A 17,552-nucleotide genomic window follows, 5' to 3' on the forward strand; every position below is an offset into this window, starting at 1 on the left:
TCCTCATTCTCACAATTAGCCAAAAGGGGCAGAAAGTGACTCTAGATAAGATAATAACAAAATAAACGATTCATCCTCATTCCCATGATTAGCAAAAGTTACAGAAAAGCGACGTAAAAGTAGAAGAATAACATACATTTGGAAACTGTATATTAACTAAAGAAAATTATCGTTTCTGCAGAAAAGTCAATATCTCGTACAGACTTTTTACAATATCTTAAAATATATTGAGGAAAGTGGTGTGTAAACTCGATTGTTCTAAACGTATTGCAATTTTAAAATTTTTGAACAAATATAATACCAAAAATAATTGTAATTCCAGAAAGTGTATGTCTATCATTCTTGTAACAATAATTTCTTGCTGGTGAGATCCTATATGCTAACAATGACTAATGCTGAACCATTGATTGCTGGCACTATTGCTTTGTCATTGTACTGGAGACTGCATCGCTCGTTTTTGCTCTGCAAGTTGTGTTTTACACAGAGATTAATGACATTTATATGTCCTCTTACACCATAGATATCCTGGGGTGGCGCAAATGAGGCCTTTTTTTAGGGCTGCCGCAAACGAGGAATGTTTCTCCGCAAAATAGTGATGCAGCTAAAAAAGCGTAGCCGTTAGCCAGAATATATTCATATATGCCAGTTCAGTTTAGTATTAGATTTATTCTATACTAATGAAATATATTACGCAGAAACCTATAATCTGTGATATCAAGATATTTATAATCTACATTATTAGTATTTCCATGTAATAGAATGTCTCCTCCAAAAGTAAGCGTTATTGTCGACTTTTTTTTAAAGCTGTGGTCACTTTCAAAATTTTCCTCATAATGCAGAGAAGAAATGTAGCTGTAGCGAAATTTTCGCTACAAATACAGGAATTTTGTAGCTTTGCTATAGCTGCTACAGCTACCGCTACAAATTTTGTAGCTAACTACAGTAGTGACGCTACAAGTAGCATGCTACTTCCGACCACTGCACCTAGAGCACCGTTCCATCCGGGACTCAGCCAACCTCTGTTGTCCAAATTCGCGGTAGACGTGGAGTCGGCAGCCATATTCCAACTTTCACTTTGTACAGACAACATTTACTGATTAGATGATGTAAAACTTGGTGATACTTTAACATTTTATCGATAATACTGAATGTAGAAAAATTGTAAATGATGAAATAGCATGTTACATTTTTAATATGAGTAGTAAATAGGTGGAAATCATTCTGATGTTTGTGTGGCATCTGCCTTCTGCTTCTGCGCCTCAGAGAGTGGTGGGTGAAGTTCGGGCTGATACCTGACGGGAAAAGTGACAACCGTACTGCAAGGGGACATGTAGATTCGGACGACTTAAACGTGACTTTGACGGCAAGCAAGAGCAACGGGACGGAGCGCTTGCCAATCCGGACACGGCCCAGGCTGTAGGGAGGGTGGTCAAACACCTCTCATCGAAATTTCTGAAGCAAGGCTTGTGTGACTGCAGCTTTGTTTGTGGGCATGCATTATCATGAAGCAAAACAATCCTCAAGGACAACATGCCTCGCCTCTTGTTCTGAATCACCCGTTGGAAGTTTTTAAAGGGTTTCACTGTACACTGCCTGGTCATACCAGGCTCCATAAAGTTTTATCAGCAAAACCCCCTGTTGGTCCCAAAACACTGTTGCCATAAGCTTCTTCTTGGATAACATTAGTCGCACCTTTCTGGGTTTGTTTGGCAAGTTCGTATGCAACCATTGTTTCGACTGTTCTTTGGTTTCAATGTTTTCAAAGTGGACCCACGTTTTGTCATCTGTCACGATCTTGGACAGAAAAGTATCACCATTTGTTTGATAACGTTCCAGAAACTGCAATGCCGACCCCATGTGCTGCTTTTTGTGGTCCTTGGTGAGGTCCACCAACCTTGCACAAAAACCTGTGATAACCCAGCTTTACAGTCACAATTTCGTAAAGTGTTGTTTGTCCGACTTCCGGAAATTCAGAAGACCAAGTCCGATATCGTGAAGCGGCAACGCTCCCAAATCACTCTGTCCACACGTTGCACAATGTCATCCGTCACGATAGACAGTCTTCCGTGGCCACCTTCACTCATGAACTTCTCTCTGTACTCGGCACTCATTCTGCGATGATGGATTTCATCTGAGCTGTGTCCTTCAGCCTGAAAGCAGATCACACCATGAACCTCACATTTGGTGGGAGTTGCGCTGCACACCAAGCACTGAACGCAGTAACCGACCACTTGGGGTGATGTGAACCAACACATGACCGGTTAGTTCTGCGCATGTGCCAGGACGTTGCAGTAACCCACGCGCTTGTACCAGTGAAACGGGGGTTGATTTCCGAATAGCCTACGAACATAGGATACCCAGTACAGATGTTTTATCTGTTTCATCATTTTTTGATATATTCTAGACATCATTGCTGTGTGGTTCACATGAATGGGCTATCATCTGGATGTGGGGAAGAAAACAATATATTCTGGAGTAAAACTACCCTATCTGGACATTTATTAGATCTTTTGGAACTTCTCTGGATATTTTTCATGCATATTTTGTATATGAAAACAACAAGGATCTTTAAGTGTTCAGCATATTCATATCAAATATGTCGACTTTACTTTCTTCACATAAAACTTGTTTAGCTTTTCGAGAAGACGCCTTTTACACTGTTTCTGAGGAAGTTTTTAGTCTCTCTTTAGCTTTCTAATGTGTTGTGTGTGTCCTGTGCAAGTCCCTTTATTACCTCGCTCTTTTAACCTTTCTCAAAGGCCTCTTTACGCTGCATGTTTAATTTTAAGTTCAAGGCTTTCGATAAGAGTATTTTCCCTTGTGTACTTTGAAGGATGCAAAAAAATGGCCATAAGTGCTGATGCACTCAAATATTTTAACTTACTCAGTCATTAAAAATACTTCCTTTGGGTAGCGACAATTGGATATCCAAAAGATGTCCATTGGACATCCAGAATTAAATATCCAAAACTGCATATCTTGTGGATATCCCTTGGAGATTTGAGCTGTATGGGATATATCAGTGTTAAATATGAATCAATTTGCTACTAAGTCATGTTGATGACAAACAAGTTCATGAACATGCTCAGGTTATAAACAGTTTTAGAGCAGCTTGAAACCGAACTAAACACTGTGGTGCAACATCCCTTCTATGAGAGACTGCTCCATGGAACTTTTCAATGAGTCCCATCACCATTGTTACCTGGCTTTCTGCACTGGAGTCTGCTGTTCTTTCCTTTAACCTGTAGTGGGCTGGGCCTCGCACACCTGTGTTTTGTTTTCTTCCTTAAAGATAAAGCTTTTAGCGGAGGTCAAATTTGTACATTGTGCATCCCAATAATTAGTGTTCAAGGGATTTTTCAATTGCAGACCATTTGATATTGAATTGATCCAATAAAACGAAGTGAATGAGAAAAATGTAGTATGTAGCAGTGATACATTCCTACAATCATGTAAAGTTTAGTTGAATACAGACTGAAAATTCGTGGCTAAAAAATAATAAAAATGTATAATAGTAGCAGTGTTGCCAGCTTATGGAACAATATCTGTAATTTGGCTTCTAGCATCGGCCCTATGGATGCTGAATGGAGCAAATTTGGAGGAAAACACAACAAAAGGCCACTCTTTAAAGATATGCAATGGACGTATCCCAGCTTTGAAAAGAAAAAAAGAACTGAAATTAGAGTATTAGAAAATTTTGCATATTTTCGAAAAATTTTGAACTTTGGACCTTTGCCTCTGTGACCCCCTGGACCCTTAATTGTAAAGTTTTGCTTTTTAATCATTATTACATGTATTTTTTTTAATGCAGTGGTTGAGAAGATATAGCCCTTTTTGTAATATTTATCCCACAGTGACTTTTCTAACGCTGCTTGTTAATAATAGTAACAATGGATATATTGTTTTGTAATTTGAGTATGTCATACCTGCATGTGTCTACTTCTCATTTTTCTCAAACATTACAAACACACAGCATGATGTGTAACACTGCTCTAACTAACTAACTCTCAAGCCTTCTTAAACCTGAAGGTTCATGGCTTGAGCAAGATCTATATACTCTTTTCCATCCCTACCGATTTCCTTTAAATCCATCTCAACGTTGTCCCTCCATCTTCGTCTTGGCCTTCCTACAGGTCTCTTACCATCAGGTTTCCCAACAAGAATCCTGTAAACTCCTCTTTCCTCTCCCATTCGTGCCACATGGCCTGCCCACATAAGTCTTCTTGATATCATTATTCTAATAATATCTGGACATGAATACAAATTATGTAGTTCTAAATTATGTAACCTTCTCCACTCACCTGTCTCCTCATCCCTTTTAGGTCCAAAGATTTTCCTAAGGATCTTATTTTCAAATACTCTCAATTTATGTTCTTCTTTCAATGTAAGGGACCAAGTTTCACATCCATATAATACTATAGGCAAAATGACTGTTTTGTATATTTTAACTTTTAGTTTCTTAGATATTAAACGAGAAGACAAAAGTTTATGAAGAGAGAAGTAACATGCATTTCCTGAATTAAGCCTACTTTTTATTTCCTCTTTAACACTGTAATGACGGACGGGTCTTTTAGGCCCGGTTTCAATTTTCATACCTGTTTAATTTTTTAATGCTGCAAATGAATGTGTTCTCCTTCCGTGACTTTTCGTCAATTTCGAAAACCTTTGAAATCATATATTGTAATCTTTGATTATTTTTTAAGTTTGGTCAGAAAATGTATTACTCGCGTTGCTGACGGATGGGTCCTTTAGGCCCGGTTTTTATTTTTAAATATATAGGCCTATTTTTTTCTACTGCAGAAATATCCCTCTTCGCCTCTGTGACTTTTCAAGGATAGTCACAGAGATAGCGTATTTCTGGACCCCGTGGCTGAGTGGTTAGCACATAGCACTGCCACGTCAATGGTCTTGGATTTGAATCCCCCTCGGGCAAGGTTCTTTGCAAATGTCCATTCATCAATTTCATCATTTCATCATTGATCCCCATCTTCGCAAATTAGCCAAGAGACACAAACCGCGAAGTAAAATAAAACAAATCAATCAATTGAAATCTTATACAGTACCCTTTTCCTGTTCAGTTTACCCAGGAAAAACAAATATCCTAAGTTGCAGACGGATACTACAGAAAAGGATTTTTTTGTTTGTCGACAATATTCTTCATAACCATTCTTGGTTATTTCAGTTTGTTGGTTTCAAAGCACAGTTGCCGTAAATTTCCGGAACTTTCTGAACGAATTTGCATGCACACTTTGTTTGGTGCAAAGCATCTGTGTAGTTTGGACGACGAATTTGTTCGTTCTCACGAGTTTTTGTGTATAATTGAAGAAATACAATGGCTTGCGTAACAAATGTACGAAAGCTTAGGTCTCGTCTCCAGGTAAGCTCGAACCTATAAGAGATGTATTCGAAACTTGGACTGTTTACCTTCGAGAAGCGTACATTCCTGATTGCATCATGACTGTATACGAACAACTGGTCAATTTTAGAGGGCGATGCACTTTTATACAGTACATGCCGTCAAAATCTGGTAAATACGGAATCAAGCTGTGGCTGATTTGTGATTCTTAAACTGCTTCCTCGGTGCTTCTTTGTTTTTTCCGCTTTGTTCACGTTCGCACCCGTGGGAAAGCAGTATGTTTTGAAGGCTGAAATCTACAAAGGAAAGGAAGCTGGAGTTACTAGGGAGAAAAATCAAGTAGAGAAAGTAGTGAAGGACTTAGTGAAGGAAATCGAAGGTAGTGGAAGAAACATCACGTGCCATAATTTCTTCACGAGTGTATCTCTTGCAAGGGATCTACTTGCCAAGAAATTTACTCTATTCGGCAAGATGCGAATGAACAAACAGCGAGTGTGTTGCTCCATGTTGTTTGGATTTCAAGATGAACTAATGATAGCTTGATATTGCCTTAAGAAGAACAAGGTTGTGATTCTACTTTCTACATTCCGTGAACAGCCGAAAATCGACGCTTCCACAGAACAGCTAATAACACAAAATTGTATGAAACTATAGTGCGAAACGAAAAGCTCGGAGAAGGCCATGGGTTATATTTCATGACATGATCGACTTCAGTGCACTAAATGCATTTGTTTTGTACCAAACAGTACATCCGTAAGAATTGGGAGCCAAATCGGGTAGACGTAGAAGGTTCTTGCAGTACCTGGGAAAGGAGCTCAGTGGCAAACTAGTAATGGACGAACAAACCAACGGGTATTCAAATGAAGAGCAAGGTGTACAAAAGCAATCCAGAAGCAGGTGTCATATTTGTCCATCAAAAATCGATCGGAAAACAAGAACAGTGCGCTCGAAATGTATGCAAACGTTTGTACTCAGCATTTACGTATTCTATGTAACACATGTTAATCGATGTTGTAAGTTATTTTTGACAAAAAAGTAGATAATAAAAATATGTAAATTCTTAAAAATCATTAATGATAACTGGACGTATGATAAAAATGTTTCAAATGTAAAAAACTATTATACTCAAAACTCAAGGGTTTCTTTATGACATATGTTATTCAATGTTAAAAGTTCTTTTGTAAAACATGTTACATATTACAAACATGTAAATGGTTAAATGTCATTAATAAATAACCTGAAACATTATTTTCAGTCATTGATATAAATTAGAAAATTTGAACGCCTGAAAAAAAGTATAATATTTCCCCGGGTCCAATAGACCTGATCCGACAATAACGTATAGTCATTGTAGCCGTCGTTATAGTGTTAATATAATTTTCATTTGTTAATATTACTCCTAAGTATTTGAATTTGGAAACTGGTTCAAACGAGTTGTTATCAATAATTAGATTTTGATTATTACCTAACACTTGGTTTCGGCCTGTAAGCATATATTTAGTTTTCTCTTTGTTAACTTCCAAACCTATCTCTTTAGCAGCTTTGAAAAATATTCTAGCATTATTCTTAATTGTATTTATATCATCCCCTAATAAGTCTACATCATCTGCATATGCTAACAACTGACTCACACCAATTAGTTTTAGTCCTTCGTTAGTTTCTTTTACCTTCCTAACCGCATATTCTAAGGCAAAATTAAAGAGCAATGGAGATAATGCATCTCCTTGTTTTAACCCATCATGAATTGTAAATTTGTCAGACACATTAATACCCACACAAATTTTACTTTCTGTTTCACTGGTGCATACTTTTATCATACTAACAAGCTTCTCAGGTATTTCAAACTCGACTAATATATTATATAATTTATCTCTTTTGACCGTATCATATGCTTTTTTGAAATCAATGAATAGCTGATGGACATTTTGATTATATTCCCACTTTTTTTCAAGTGTCTGTCTAATGTGAAAAATTCGATCTGTAGTTGATCTGTTACGTTTAAATCCACATTGATAATCACCTATAATTTCATTAGCATATGGGGTAAGTCTTGTTAAGAGAATGTTAGATAATATTTTATATGTTGTTGAGAGTAGAGAAATTCCACGGTTATTATTGCAGTTCATTTTATCACCCTTTTTAAACACAGGAACAATTATGGATTCTTTCCACTGTTGAGGGATTTCTTCTTTATTCCATATTAAACAAATTAATTTATGAATTTGACAAGCATAAGAAAACAGTTTTTCTTTGTGACGTTTCAGGAGAACACACGCTCCTTTCATCAGACATTTATTTTCATTTTGGCTAAAGATACAGTTATAACAATGGCTAGTAATTTTTTAAACAAAAAGAATCTGTTATATAATGGATGTTGTCAATGTTACATTGTTGTAATATAGCAACTTAACTGTGAAGAAGAAAAAAAAACTGTTTTTTTAAATTATGAATCCCAAATATCATCAGGTAATTCAAATTCATCATTGTTTTCACAAAGTCTCTTGATGTTTTCTGTTACATTAAATTTTAAAGATGGTGGCTTACTCCATTTGTGAAAAAGAAAACTCCATACTGGATCTATGTTACCATTTTCATTATTTAATTTATTCCAGTGTTCTTCTGCAATGAACGAAGCTTCCCAGACATTCAACTCTGTGTTTCCCGTCAATCTTTTTAAAACCCTTCTCTTTTTAATCAAATGCTTCTCTTCGATGATATGAGTTGACAAACCTGTTCTTGGGTTTAGATTTATAATGTCCAAATCGTGTTCGTGCCATCTTATTGCCATTTTCCTTGCTGTTTGTCCCACATAATCTTTTGAACATGAACAACTTATATTATATATTCCTGTGGTTTCCACATCTGGTAGAGAGTTTCTCATTTTGAATTCATTAAATGTACATTCCAAACTTCTTGGTGATTTAAAAACAATTTTGAAATTAAAACGTCTAAAAATTTTTGCAATTTTATGTGAGAATCCCTTGTGGAATGGAATGCACACAAATTTCTTTTCAACAGATTTTTCATCTTTGTCTGTATTTCTACTTTCCTTTAGTTTTCTTACAACTTGTTTTTTGATTTGGTTTATTCTGTTAGTGTGAAAGCCATTTTCTTTTGCTACATTAAAGAGCCTTTCTTCTTCATTTTTGATATCCTCATTATTAGAACATAGTCTTTGTGCTCTCAGGAAAAAATTTAAAAATATGTTATCCATTGTTATACGCGATCCGGAGGTAAAATAGTCCCCCGTTTGGATCTCCAGGTGGGGACTACTTTGGGAGGTCTCTGGACTAAGGATAAGATCTACATTAGGAATAAATATATTAAATTAGGCACCTGGAATGTTCTGAGCCTTTACCGGTCTGGGGCATTTCAGTGTACAGTTAATGAGATAGTTAAGTATAAATTAGATGTAGTAGCTGTCCAGGAAGTTAGGTGGCCAGGAGAAGGGAATTGTAAAACTAAAAATTATACCTTTTTCTATGGTGGTACTGAAAATCATAATTTTGGAACAGGCTTTTTTATAAATAATAGAATTATCTCGGCTCTTAAAACAGTAGAATTTATTAATGATAGGATATCATATGCAGTTTTACAGGGTAGGTGGTGTAAAATTATTTTAATAAACATACATGCACCAACGGAAGATAAAGATGATAATACTAAAGATGATTTTTATACAGAGTTAGAACAGGTCTTTGATAAATTTTCTCAGTATGATATGAAAATTCTGTTAGGTGACTGTAATGCACGGATTGGCAAAGAAGAGACATTTAAACCCACAATTGGTAAAGAAAGTCTTCATGAATTAAGTAATGATAATGGTATAAGATTGATTACTTTTGCAACCTCAAAGAATTTAATTGTGAAAAGTACCACTTTTAAACATAAAGATATCCATAAATATACCTGGTCTTCTCCAGATGGTAAAACTCATAATCAGATAGATCATATTCTCATTGATAAGAGAAGGCATACTAGTATAATTGACGTTCGTACACATAGAGGTGCTGACTGTGCCAGTGACCATTATTTAGTAATTGCTAAATTAAGAGAAAGACTCTCAGTGATAAATCATAAGCAACAAAATCTAAAAGTTCTAAAATTTGATACAGGAAAGTTTACTGATGAAAGAATTAAGAAAGATTACCAAATTAAATTGTCAAATGGATTTGATGTGTTGCAGGATTTAAATGATGATGAAAATATAAATGAAACAGACGTAAATAAGAATTGGGAGCACATACGTAATGCAATAGAATCAGCAGCTAAAGAAAGTATAGGATACCATAAACCGAGAAAAAGTAAGCCATGGTTTGATAATGAATGTCATAATCTAATAGAAATAAGAAATCAGGCTAGACTTAGGTGGTTAAATAACTCTGATGATACAAATCTAAACAATTATAATAGAATAAAGCGAGAAGTTAACCGCACGTTTAGAAGTAAAAAAAGAGATTACTTGAAAAGCAAAATTAACGAAATTGAAACAAACAGCAAAAATAAAAACATCAGAGATTTATATAAAGGTGTAAATGAGTTTAGAAAGGGGTGGCAACCTAAAGTAAACTTGATAAAAGATAAAGACAGTGATTTTCTAGCTGACCCAAGTGATATTCTAAATAGATGGAATAACTACTTTAATGACCTTTTAAATGTCCATGTAGGAGATAAATCAGAAGTGAATGAAGTCCACACAGCAGAACCTTTAGTTCCAGAACCTAACTTGACTGAAGTTAAAGATGCTATTAAAAGGCTAAAGAATAACAAAGCACCTGGCATAGATTTAATACCAGCTGAGTTAATTAAATATGGTGGAAATTCATTAATATGTCAAATTCATAAATTAGTTTGTTTAATATGGAAAAAAGAAGAAATCCCTCAACAGTGGAAAGAATCCATAATTGTTCCTGTGTTTAAAAAAGGTGATAAAATGAACTGCAATAATTACCGTGGAATTTCTCTACTCTCAACAACATATAAAATATTATCTAACATTCTTTTAACAAGACTAACCCCATATGCTAATGAAATTATAGGTGATTATCAATGTGGATTTAAACGTAACAGATCAACTACAGATCAAATTTTTCACATCAGACAGACACTTGAAAAAAAGTGGGAATATAATCAAAATGTCCATCAGCTATTCATTGATTTTAAAAAAGCATATGATTCGGTCAAACGAGATAAACTATATAATATATTAGTAGAGTTTGGAATACCTGAGAAGCTTGTTAGTATGATAAAAGTATGCACCAGTGAAACAGAAAGTAAAATTCGTGTGGGTATTAATATGTCTGACAAATTTACAATTCATGATGGGTTAAAACAAGGAGATGCATTATCTCCATTGCTCTTTAATTTTGCCTTAGAATATGCTGTTAGGAAAGTAAAAGAAACTAAAGAAGGACTAAAATTAAATGGTGTGACTCAGTTGTTAGCATATGCAGATGATGTAGACTTACTGGGGGATGAAGTGAATACAATTAAGAATAATGCTAAAATATTTTTCAAAACTGCTAAAGAGATAGGTTTGGAAGTTAACAAAGAGAAAACTAAATATATGCTTACAGGCCGAAACCAAGTGTTAGGTAATAATCAAAATCTAATTATTGATAACAACTCGTTTGAACCAGTTTCCAAATTCAAATACTTAGGAGTAATATTAACAAATGAAAATTATATTAAAGAGGAAATAAAAAGTAGGCTTAATTCAGGAAATGCATGTTACTTCTCTCTTCATAAACTTTTGTTTTCTCGTTTAATATCTAAGAAACTAAAAGTTAAAATATACAAAACAGTAATTTTGCCTGTAGTATTATATGGATGTGAAACTTGGTCCCTTACATTGAAAGAGGAACATAACTTGAGAGTATTTGAAAATAGGATCCTTAGGAAAATATTTGGACCTAAAAGGGATGAGGAGACAGGTGAGTGGAGAAGGTTACATAATTTAGAACTACATAATTTGTATTCAAGTCCAGATATTATTAGAATGATTAAATCAAGAAGACTTAGGTGGGCAGGCCATGTGGCACGAATGGGAGAGGAAAGAGGAGTTTACAGGATTCTTGTTGGGAAACCTGATGGTAAGAGACCTGTAGGAAGGCCAAGACGAAGATGGAGGGACAACGTTGAGATGGACCTAAGGGAAATCGGTAGGGATGGAAAAGAGTATATAGATCTTGCTCAAGATAGGGAAACATGGAAGGCCTGTGTTGCTGCAGCCATGAACCTTCGGGTTTAAGAAGGCTAGAGAGTTAGTTAGTTAGTTGTTATACGCGAATGTTCTGATTTGGCATGGATGTATTTTCCCCCCGCTAATTTTTTTCTATGGACTGATGTTTGATTTGTTGAATAATTCTATAATGCAAGCAATGCGTACATACAATAAAAACTATTATGAATTTGACATATTAACGAATTTCCACCATATTTAATTAACTCAGCTGGTATTAAATCAATGCCAGGTGCTTTGTTATTCTTTAGCCTTTTAATAGCATCTTTAACTTCAGTCAGGTTAGGTTCTGGAACTAAAGGTTCTGCTGTGTGTACTTCATTTACTTCTGATTTATCTCCTACATGAATATTTAAAAGGTCATTAAAATAGTTCTTCCATCTATTTAGAATATTGCTTGGGTCATCTAGAAAATCACCGTCTTTATCTTTTATCAAGTTTACTTTAGGTTGCCACCCCTTTCTAAATTCATTTACACCTTTATATAAATCTCTGATATTTTTATTTTTGCTGTTTGTTTCAATTTCGTTAATTTGGCTTTTCAAGTAATATCTTTTTTTACTCCTAAACGTGCAGTTAACGTCTTGCTTTATACTATTATAATTGCTTAGATTTGTATCATCAGAGTTATTTAACCACCTAAATCTAGCCTGATTTCTTATTTCTATTAGATTATGACATTCATTATCAAATCATGGTTTACTTTTTTTTGGTTTATGGTATCCTATACTTTCTTTAGCTGCTGATTCTATTGCATTACGTATGTGCTCCCAATTCTTATTTACGTCTGTTTCATTTATATTTTCATCATCATTTAAATCCTGCAAAACATCAAATCTATTTGACAGTTTAATTTGGTAATCTTTCTTAATTCTTTCATCAGTAAACTTGTATCAAATTTTAGAACTTTTAGATTTTGTTGCTTATGATTTATCACTGAGAGTCTTTCTCTTAATTTAGCAATTACTAAATAATGGTCACTGGCACAGTCAGCACCTCTATGTGTACGAACGTCAATTATACTAGTATGCCTTCTCTTATCAATGAGAATATGATCTATCTGATTATGATTTTTACCATCTGGAGAAGACCAGATATATTTATGGATATCTTTATGTTTAAATTCTTTGAGGTTGCAAAAGTAATCAATCTTATACCATTATCATTACTTAATTCATGAAGACTTTCTTTACCAATCGTGGGTTTAAATGTCTCTCCTTTGCCAATCTGTGCATTACAGTCACCTAACAGAATTTTCATACCATACTGAGAAAATTTATCAAAGACTTGTCCTAACTCTGCATAAAAATCATCTTTAGTATTACCATCTTTATCTTCTGTTGGTGCATGTATGTTTATTAATATAATTTTACACCACCTACCTTGTAAAACTACATATGATATCCTATCATTAATAAATTCTACTGTTTTAAGAGTCGAGATAATTCTATTATTTATGAAAAAGCCTGTTCCAAAATTATGATTTTCAGTACCACCATAGAAAAAAAAACTGCTCTAATGTCTGCAAATTGTATCCTGCAGCAGCAATATTGTGAAGTGGAATTTTTATGTGGATATTATTCAATTGTAGTCTCTTTTCAAACTTTCTGTGCAGGCAGTTGTTATTCCTAATGGCAGTTTTTGTTGAATTAATCGCTTCAGCTATAGGTACATGGCTGTAGTCTTCACATATCTATAGTTATGGCATTTAATGAAAAATGAAATTCAATATGCTGACCATATTGAATGCCAGCATATTGAGTTTTTCATATCATGGAAACAAGGCTTAATGGTGTTATAAAAATAAAATATACAGAGAAACGCCCAGAGTGTACAGAAGGTCACATGTTGAAACATTCTAGTCTAGACACAATTTTCACCAACATTGCAATAAATTCAATAAATGATTATGATTATTAATTAGGGATGGACCAATGTGAAATTTTGGCTGATACTGATGAAGTACCGATATCAATAACCAATATTCTACTGATCCGATAGGAAATTCCAAATGTTTCATCGGTCTCTGTAATAAAAGTATGTTACTAGATGAACTAAGCTTTTGCAATGCAAAAGAAAGTGCAGACTTAGACATCATTTTTAAAAATATATACAATGGAGATTACAGGTTTATACCCATAAAAATGTTGACAAAATGGCACAATATTGTAAGATACTTATAGGTTTTCATACTGGTAAAAGTGTCGATATTTTTATCGATACACCGATGTTTGTATATCAGCTGATTTCAGTAGAGTACTGTGGTAGCATCGTTGCCTTAATCAAGGGGTCCCAGGTTGGATACCCGGTGGGGGCACGTAGTGGTTCGGATCCCACTTTAAACTGTACGTCCATTCCCGATTAGCCTTACTGTGCATAAAGTGGACTTAAAACACCAACTCAATCAATCGGTCGAGTACTGATTAATGTGTCCCATCCTTATTATTAATAATGTCTTAGGATTCAAGTTGTTACTTTCAGTCCAATCATCTAACAATAATATATTTATTTATGCAGCATAACATATTCCTGTGATGCCCAGCATCTGTATGCATCGGCTGCTGATGGAACGGTGGTCATCTGGGAGGGCTCTGGAGCCAAGGGAGTGAGCAAAACACCAAAGTTTTTAAACCTTACTTCATTGTAAAGTGTTCTGTTAATCAAGATTCCTCTTCATTGAAGTACAGTACAGTAGTGTACAAATAGTACATAGTTGTTACATTCCAATGTTAGTCTACAAGTATCTTTTCTGGTTATCTTATCTTCTCAATAATTCATATCAAATGTCCAAGTAGGCAGCTCTGAAGTAGCAATAAAATATTTACGTTTATGACTTCAATATCATATTGTGCCTTAAAAAATAAGCCAGCCATTTGATGCCATCCTAAATAAGCGTAACTCAAAGGCACTATTATATCAAAATTACTCTCAGGAAAAGTACTTAAACTGCTTCTACCCAAATGTCATGAAAATTCACAAATTTGCAACTTCAAGAGATGTAATTTGTATTAAGTATTAATCTGGTATCTGTGTTACGTAGAGAAAGCTGCCGATAATGAAGCAACAACATAATCTTAGCAGACTGTATTTGTAGCAACATCTATAGTTATAATAGTAATGGCATTGACATCCATTAATGTCTCTTGAAAAAAGATGCCAAAATGCAGGAAGAGATAAGCACATACATCATTAGCAGAGTACAGAAGGAATGCAATCTGAAAAAAATGTATCAAGAGTATACACCATGTTTCAAAATGATGTGAACGATTTCAACCCATTATATTTTATTCATAATTGTCAAAATAAGTTACAACTCCACACATATGTAATATAACTGTCCAAGTTTAAGTGCCAATGGTTATCGAGAAGTTAACTCACAAATGCTCAATGTGAGCAGCCTTCGTTACTCTGCACACGTCAGTACAGTAATCTAGCTCCATCCAGACATGTTTCCCCATGTTTCAGAATGTTCTCATCAATGGTCTGCACCGTGGCACTAATGCAGTGTATCTAATAGAACTCTAATCAATATTTCATTGCTTAGTTTCAGTTTTGTGTTGGATTTAGTAACTGGTAACAAAAAAGGCTGTGAAAGATTACTCTTTATTTTACGATTTGCACTAGCTTAGTGCTTTACATATTTACTCAATGACATTTTGACGTGAACAGTTTCGGTACTTTTCCTTCTAATCATATTAGACACAAATATTCTAGAGTTGTCACAATATGCATGTACCTGCTTTTCATTGAAGATAGTTGTCAGTGTTAACATTATATTGTAGAAAACTAAGTATACATAGAAAGATCTGAGTGTTACTCTTCAATATATATTAAGGATATAGCAATCTTTTCAAATTAAATTAAGAATTCTTCTTAATAGTATACTGTCTCTGTATTGTCCATTAGATATGTATATATATATGTTTGGTTCTACAGTATTTTATATAGAAACACATTGCCCCATTGTAAATACCTGTGTTTGTGTACTAATGCCAAAGGGAGCTGTAGTAAAAGGCAAAGCCTCTGCACTACCAAATGATATAAAATGTTATCAACCTTTATCGTGTATATGTTGAATATTTTTTTAATGACTTATTTTTCATGTATACCATGCATTTTGACATTACCTCGAGAGGTATGTTGAGATTAAATATGTTGTTGCAACTTTTAGAAAATAAGATAACTACAAGTATATTTGGAAGATCCAATGGCATGAATAGAAAAGTGCCATTGTGCTAACTTGTATGGTTGAGGATGAATTTCATGGAGGCCACGAAAGTTGCATGGATTGTCCATTCAGAATGGAACTTGCCAAAGAAATGAAATAATGTTTCAAAATTAAATTTCTGTTTTTAATGCTGTGAGTTTGTATGTAGAATTTAAGTTTGTTCTCTGATTTGCAATAATGTATCTCGAGTTTATTTCTTTGTTTATGTGAGGAGGATACTTGCATGATAACTATATTTTGAAATTATTACTATCCTTACGTTTTTTAAACTGTCACCTGTCAAGATGTATATAGCATTAAGTCTATAAATTTTCTGTATGTGATGTACATTTTAAATTGGAGAAAAAGTGTATATTTAAAGTTGAAAAGGGTTTAAGAACATTTGAGTGAGAAAGTAATAAATTCTTGTTAAATATTAGAGTAAAATGGTTTATTTTCACCCTGAATATTCAGCTATCGTTACAGGTAGGTGTTCCTTTTACCCACGGACCTAGAAAAGTAGAGGAATTGATTTTATACACAGGGTGATTCTGAAGAGTGAGGACAAACTTCAGGTGGTGATTTCTGACAGGACGAGGAACAAAAAAGTCCACGTGAACATATGTCCGGAAATGCTTGTGTTCCAAGATACACTATATGTATTGCTAATAATGACTGGACACCCTTTGAACTGTAAGGAAAATAGCCCTTACATCATGAGCCACTGGATTGACTCAATGAAGGACAGTGAGTGTATAGCACTGCCAGCCAGCAGTGATTATCCACACCCGCCGATTCGAGCATTTCATCTGTGAAATTTCGGACAGGTTCCAGATCCTATGCACAATGGTCAATGATGTAGTAGTGAAATGGAAACGTGAGGGTATAATAAAACCACAACCATGACGCAGGAAGCCAAAAAAAATTGACCGATAGAGATCAGCACGTGCTCCGACATGTGGTGTAGTCAAACCAGCAGGCTTCATTGGACACTGGTCAGAAACTTTCAAATGACAACTTCCATTTCTCTTTTGAGCAAGCCAGTGTCTTCTGGTTCTCACTCGTTAGTGAAGAAACATTCACCTGTTGAAGATCATGCCAGAAAAGGAGTATTTTATAAAAGCAATCAAATCTACCAGGGTTTCATCAACCATCCTGAAACCCAATTTGCAACTCAAAGCAGCCTGGTGGGCACCCCACTCCTACTTCCCCATCAAGTTCACCCTCTTTATGCTTACAGGAATACCTCATGGATGCAGAGTTTGTAACAGTGAAGAAGGGCAACGTATACCTAAAGATCCACATTATGTCTTGTCTCCAATGGAACTAACGGATTTTGCATGCATCATGAGGAACTGCAAATGTTAATATCCAATTTTGATCCTACTTTCATTTGTCGTCTCCAAGAGAAAAAAAATGCACCCAAAGAAACCAGTAAGTCTAAATGGCTACATGTTTTACACATGGACAAGCTTTCTGAGAGTCATAGTCAGTGTTCGGGACTCCATTTTCTTTCTTAAATGTATTTAGAATAATTGTATCAATAAGATAAATGGTGGTGTTTAGATGAAATGGAAGGAACAACAAAGAAAACATAAATAGAGTGGGACTGAAATCCAGAAATTTGGTATACTCATGATTCAAGCACCTGATGATTACTTAGCAGAGAACTTTCCAGTGTAACAATATTTTAATATTTGGCAGTTCTAGTTACAGAACTTCAAATAAAAAAATGTACCACAGTTACA

General features: G+C 34.8%; 1 protein-coding gene across 3 annotated transcripts in view; it reads left to right on the plus strand.

Annotated features, from left to right (window-relative positions):
• Positions 1-16,234, plus strand: part of mv (lysosomal-trafficking regulator mauve) — a 488,369-nt gene extending 472,135 nt beyond the window's left edge. For all 3 annotated transcript variants that reach the window (XM_083122737.1, XM_083122738.1, XM_083122739.1), the window contains exon 44: positions 14,115-16,234. In XM_083122737.1, coding sequence (XP_082978863.1) covers positions 14,115-14,244 — 130 coding nt within the window. In that variant the 3' untranslated portion in view covers positions 14,245-16,234. The remainder of the gene's footprint in view (positions 1-14,114) is intronic.
• Positions 16,235-17,552: the final 1,318 nt, after the last annotated feature.

Source organism: Lepisma saccharinum, chromosome 5, assembly GCF_977018435.1.
Source record: "Lepisma saccharinum chromosome 5, izLepSacc3.1, whole genome shotgun sequence".
Classification (NCBI taxonomy): Eukaryota; Metazoa; Arthropoda; class Insecta; order Zygentoma; family Lepismatidae; genus Lepisma; species Lepisma saccharinum.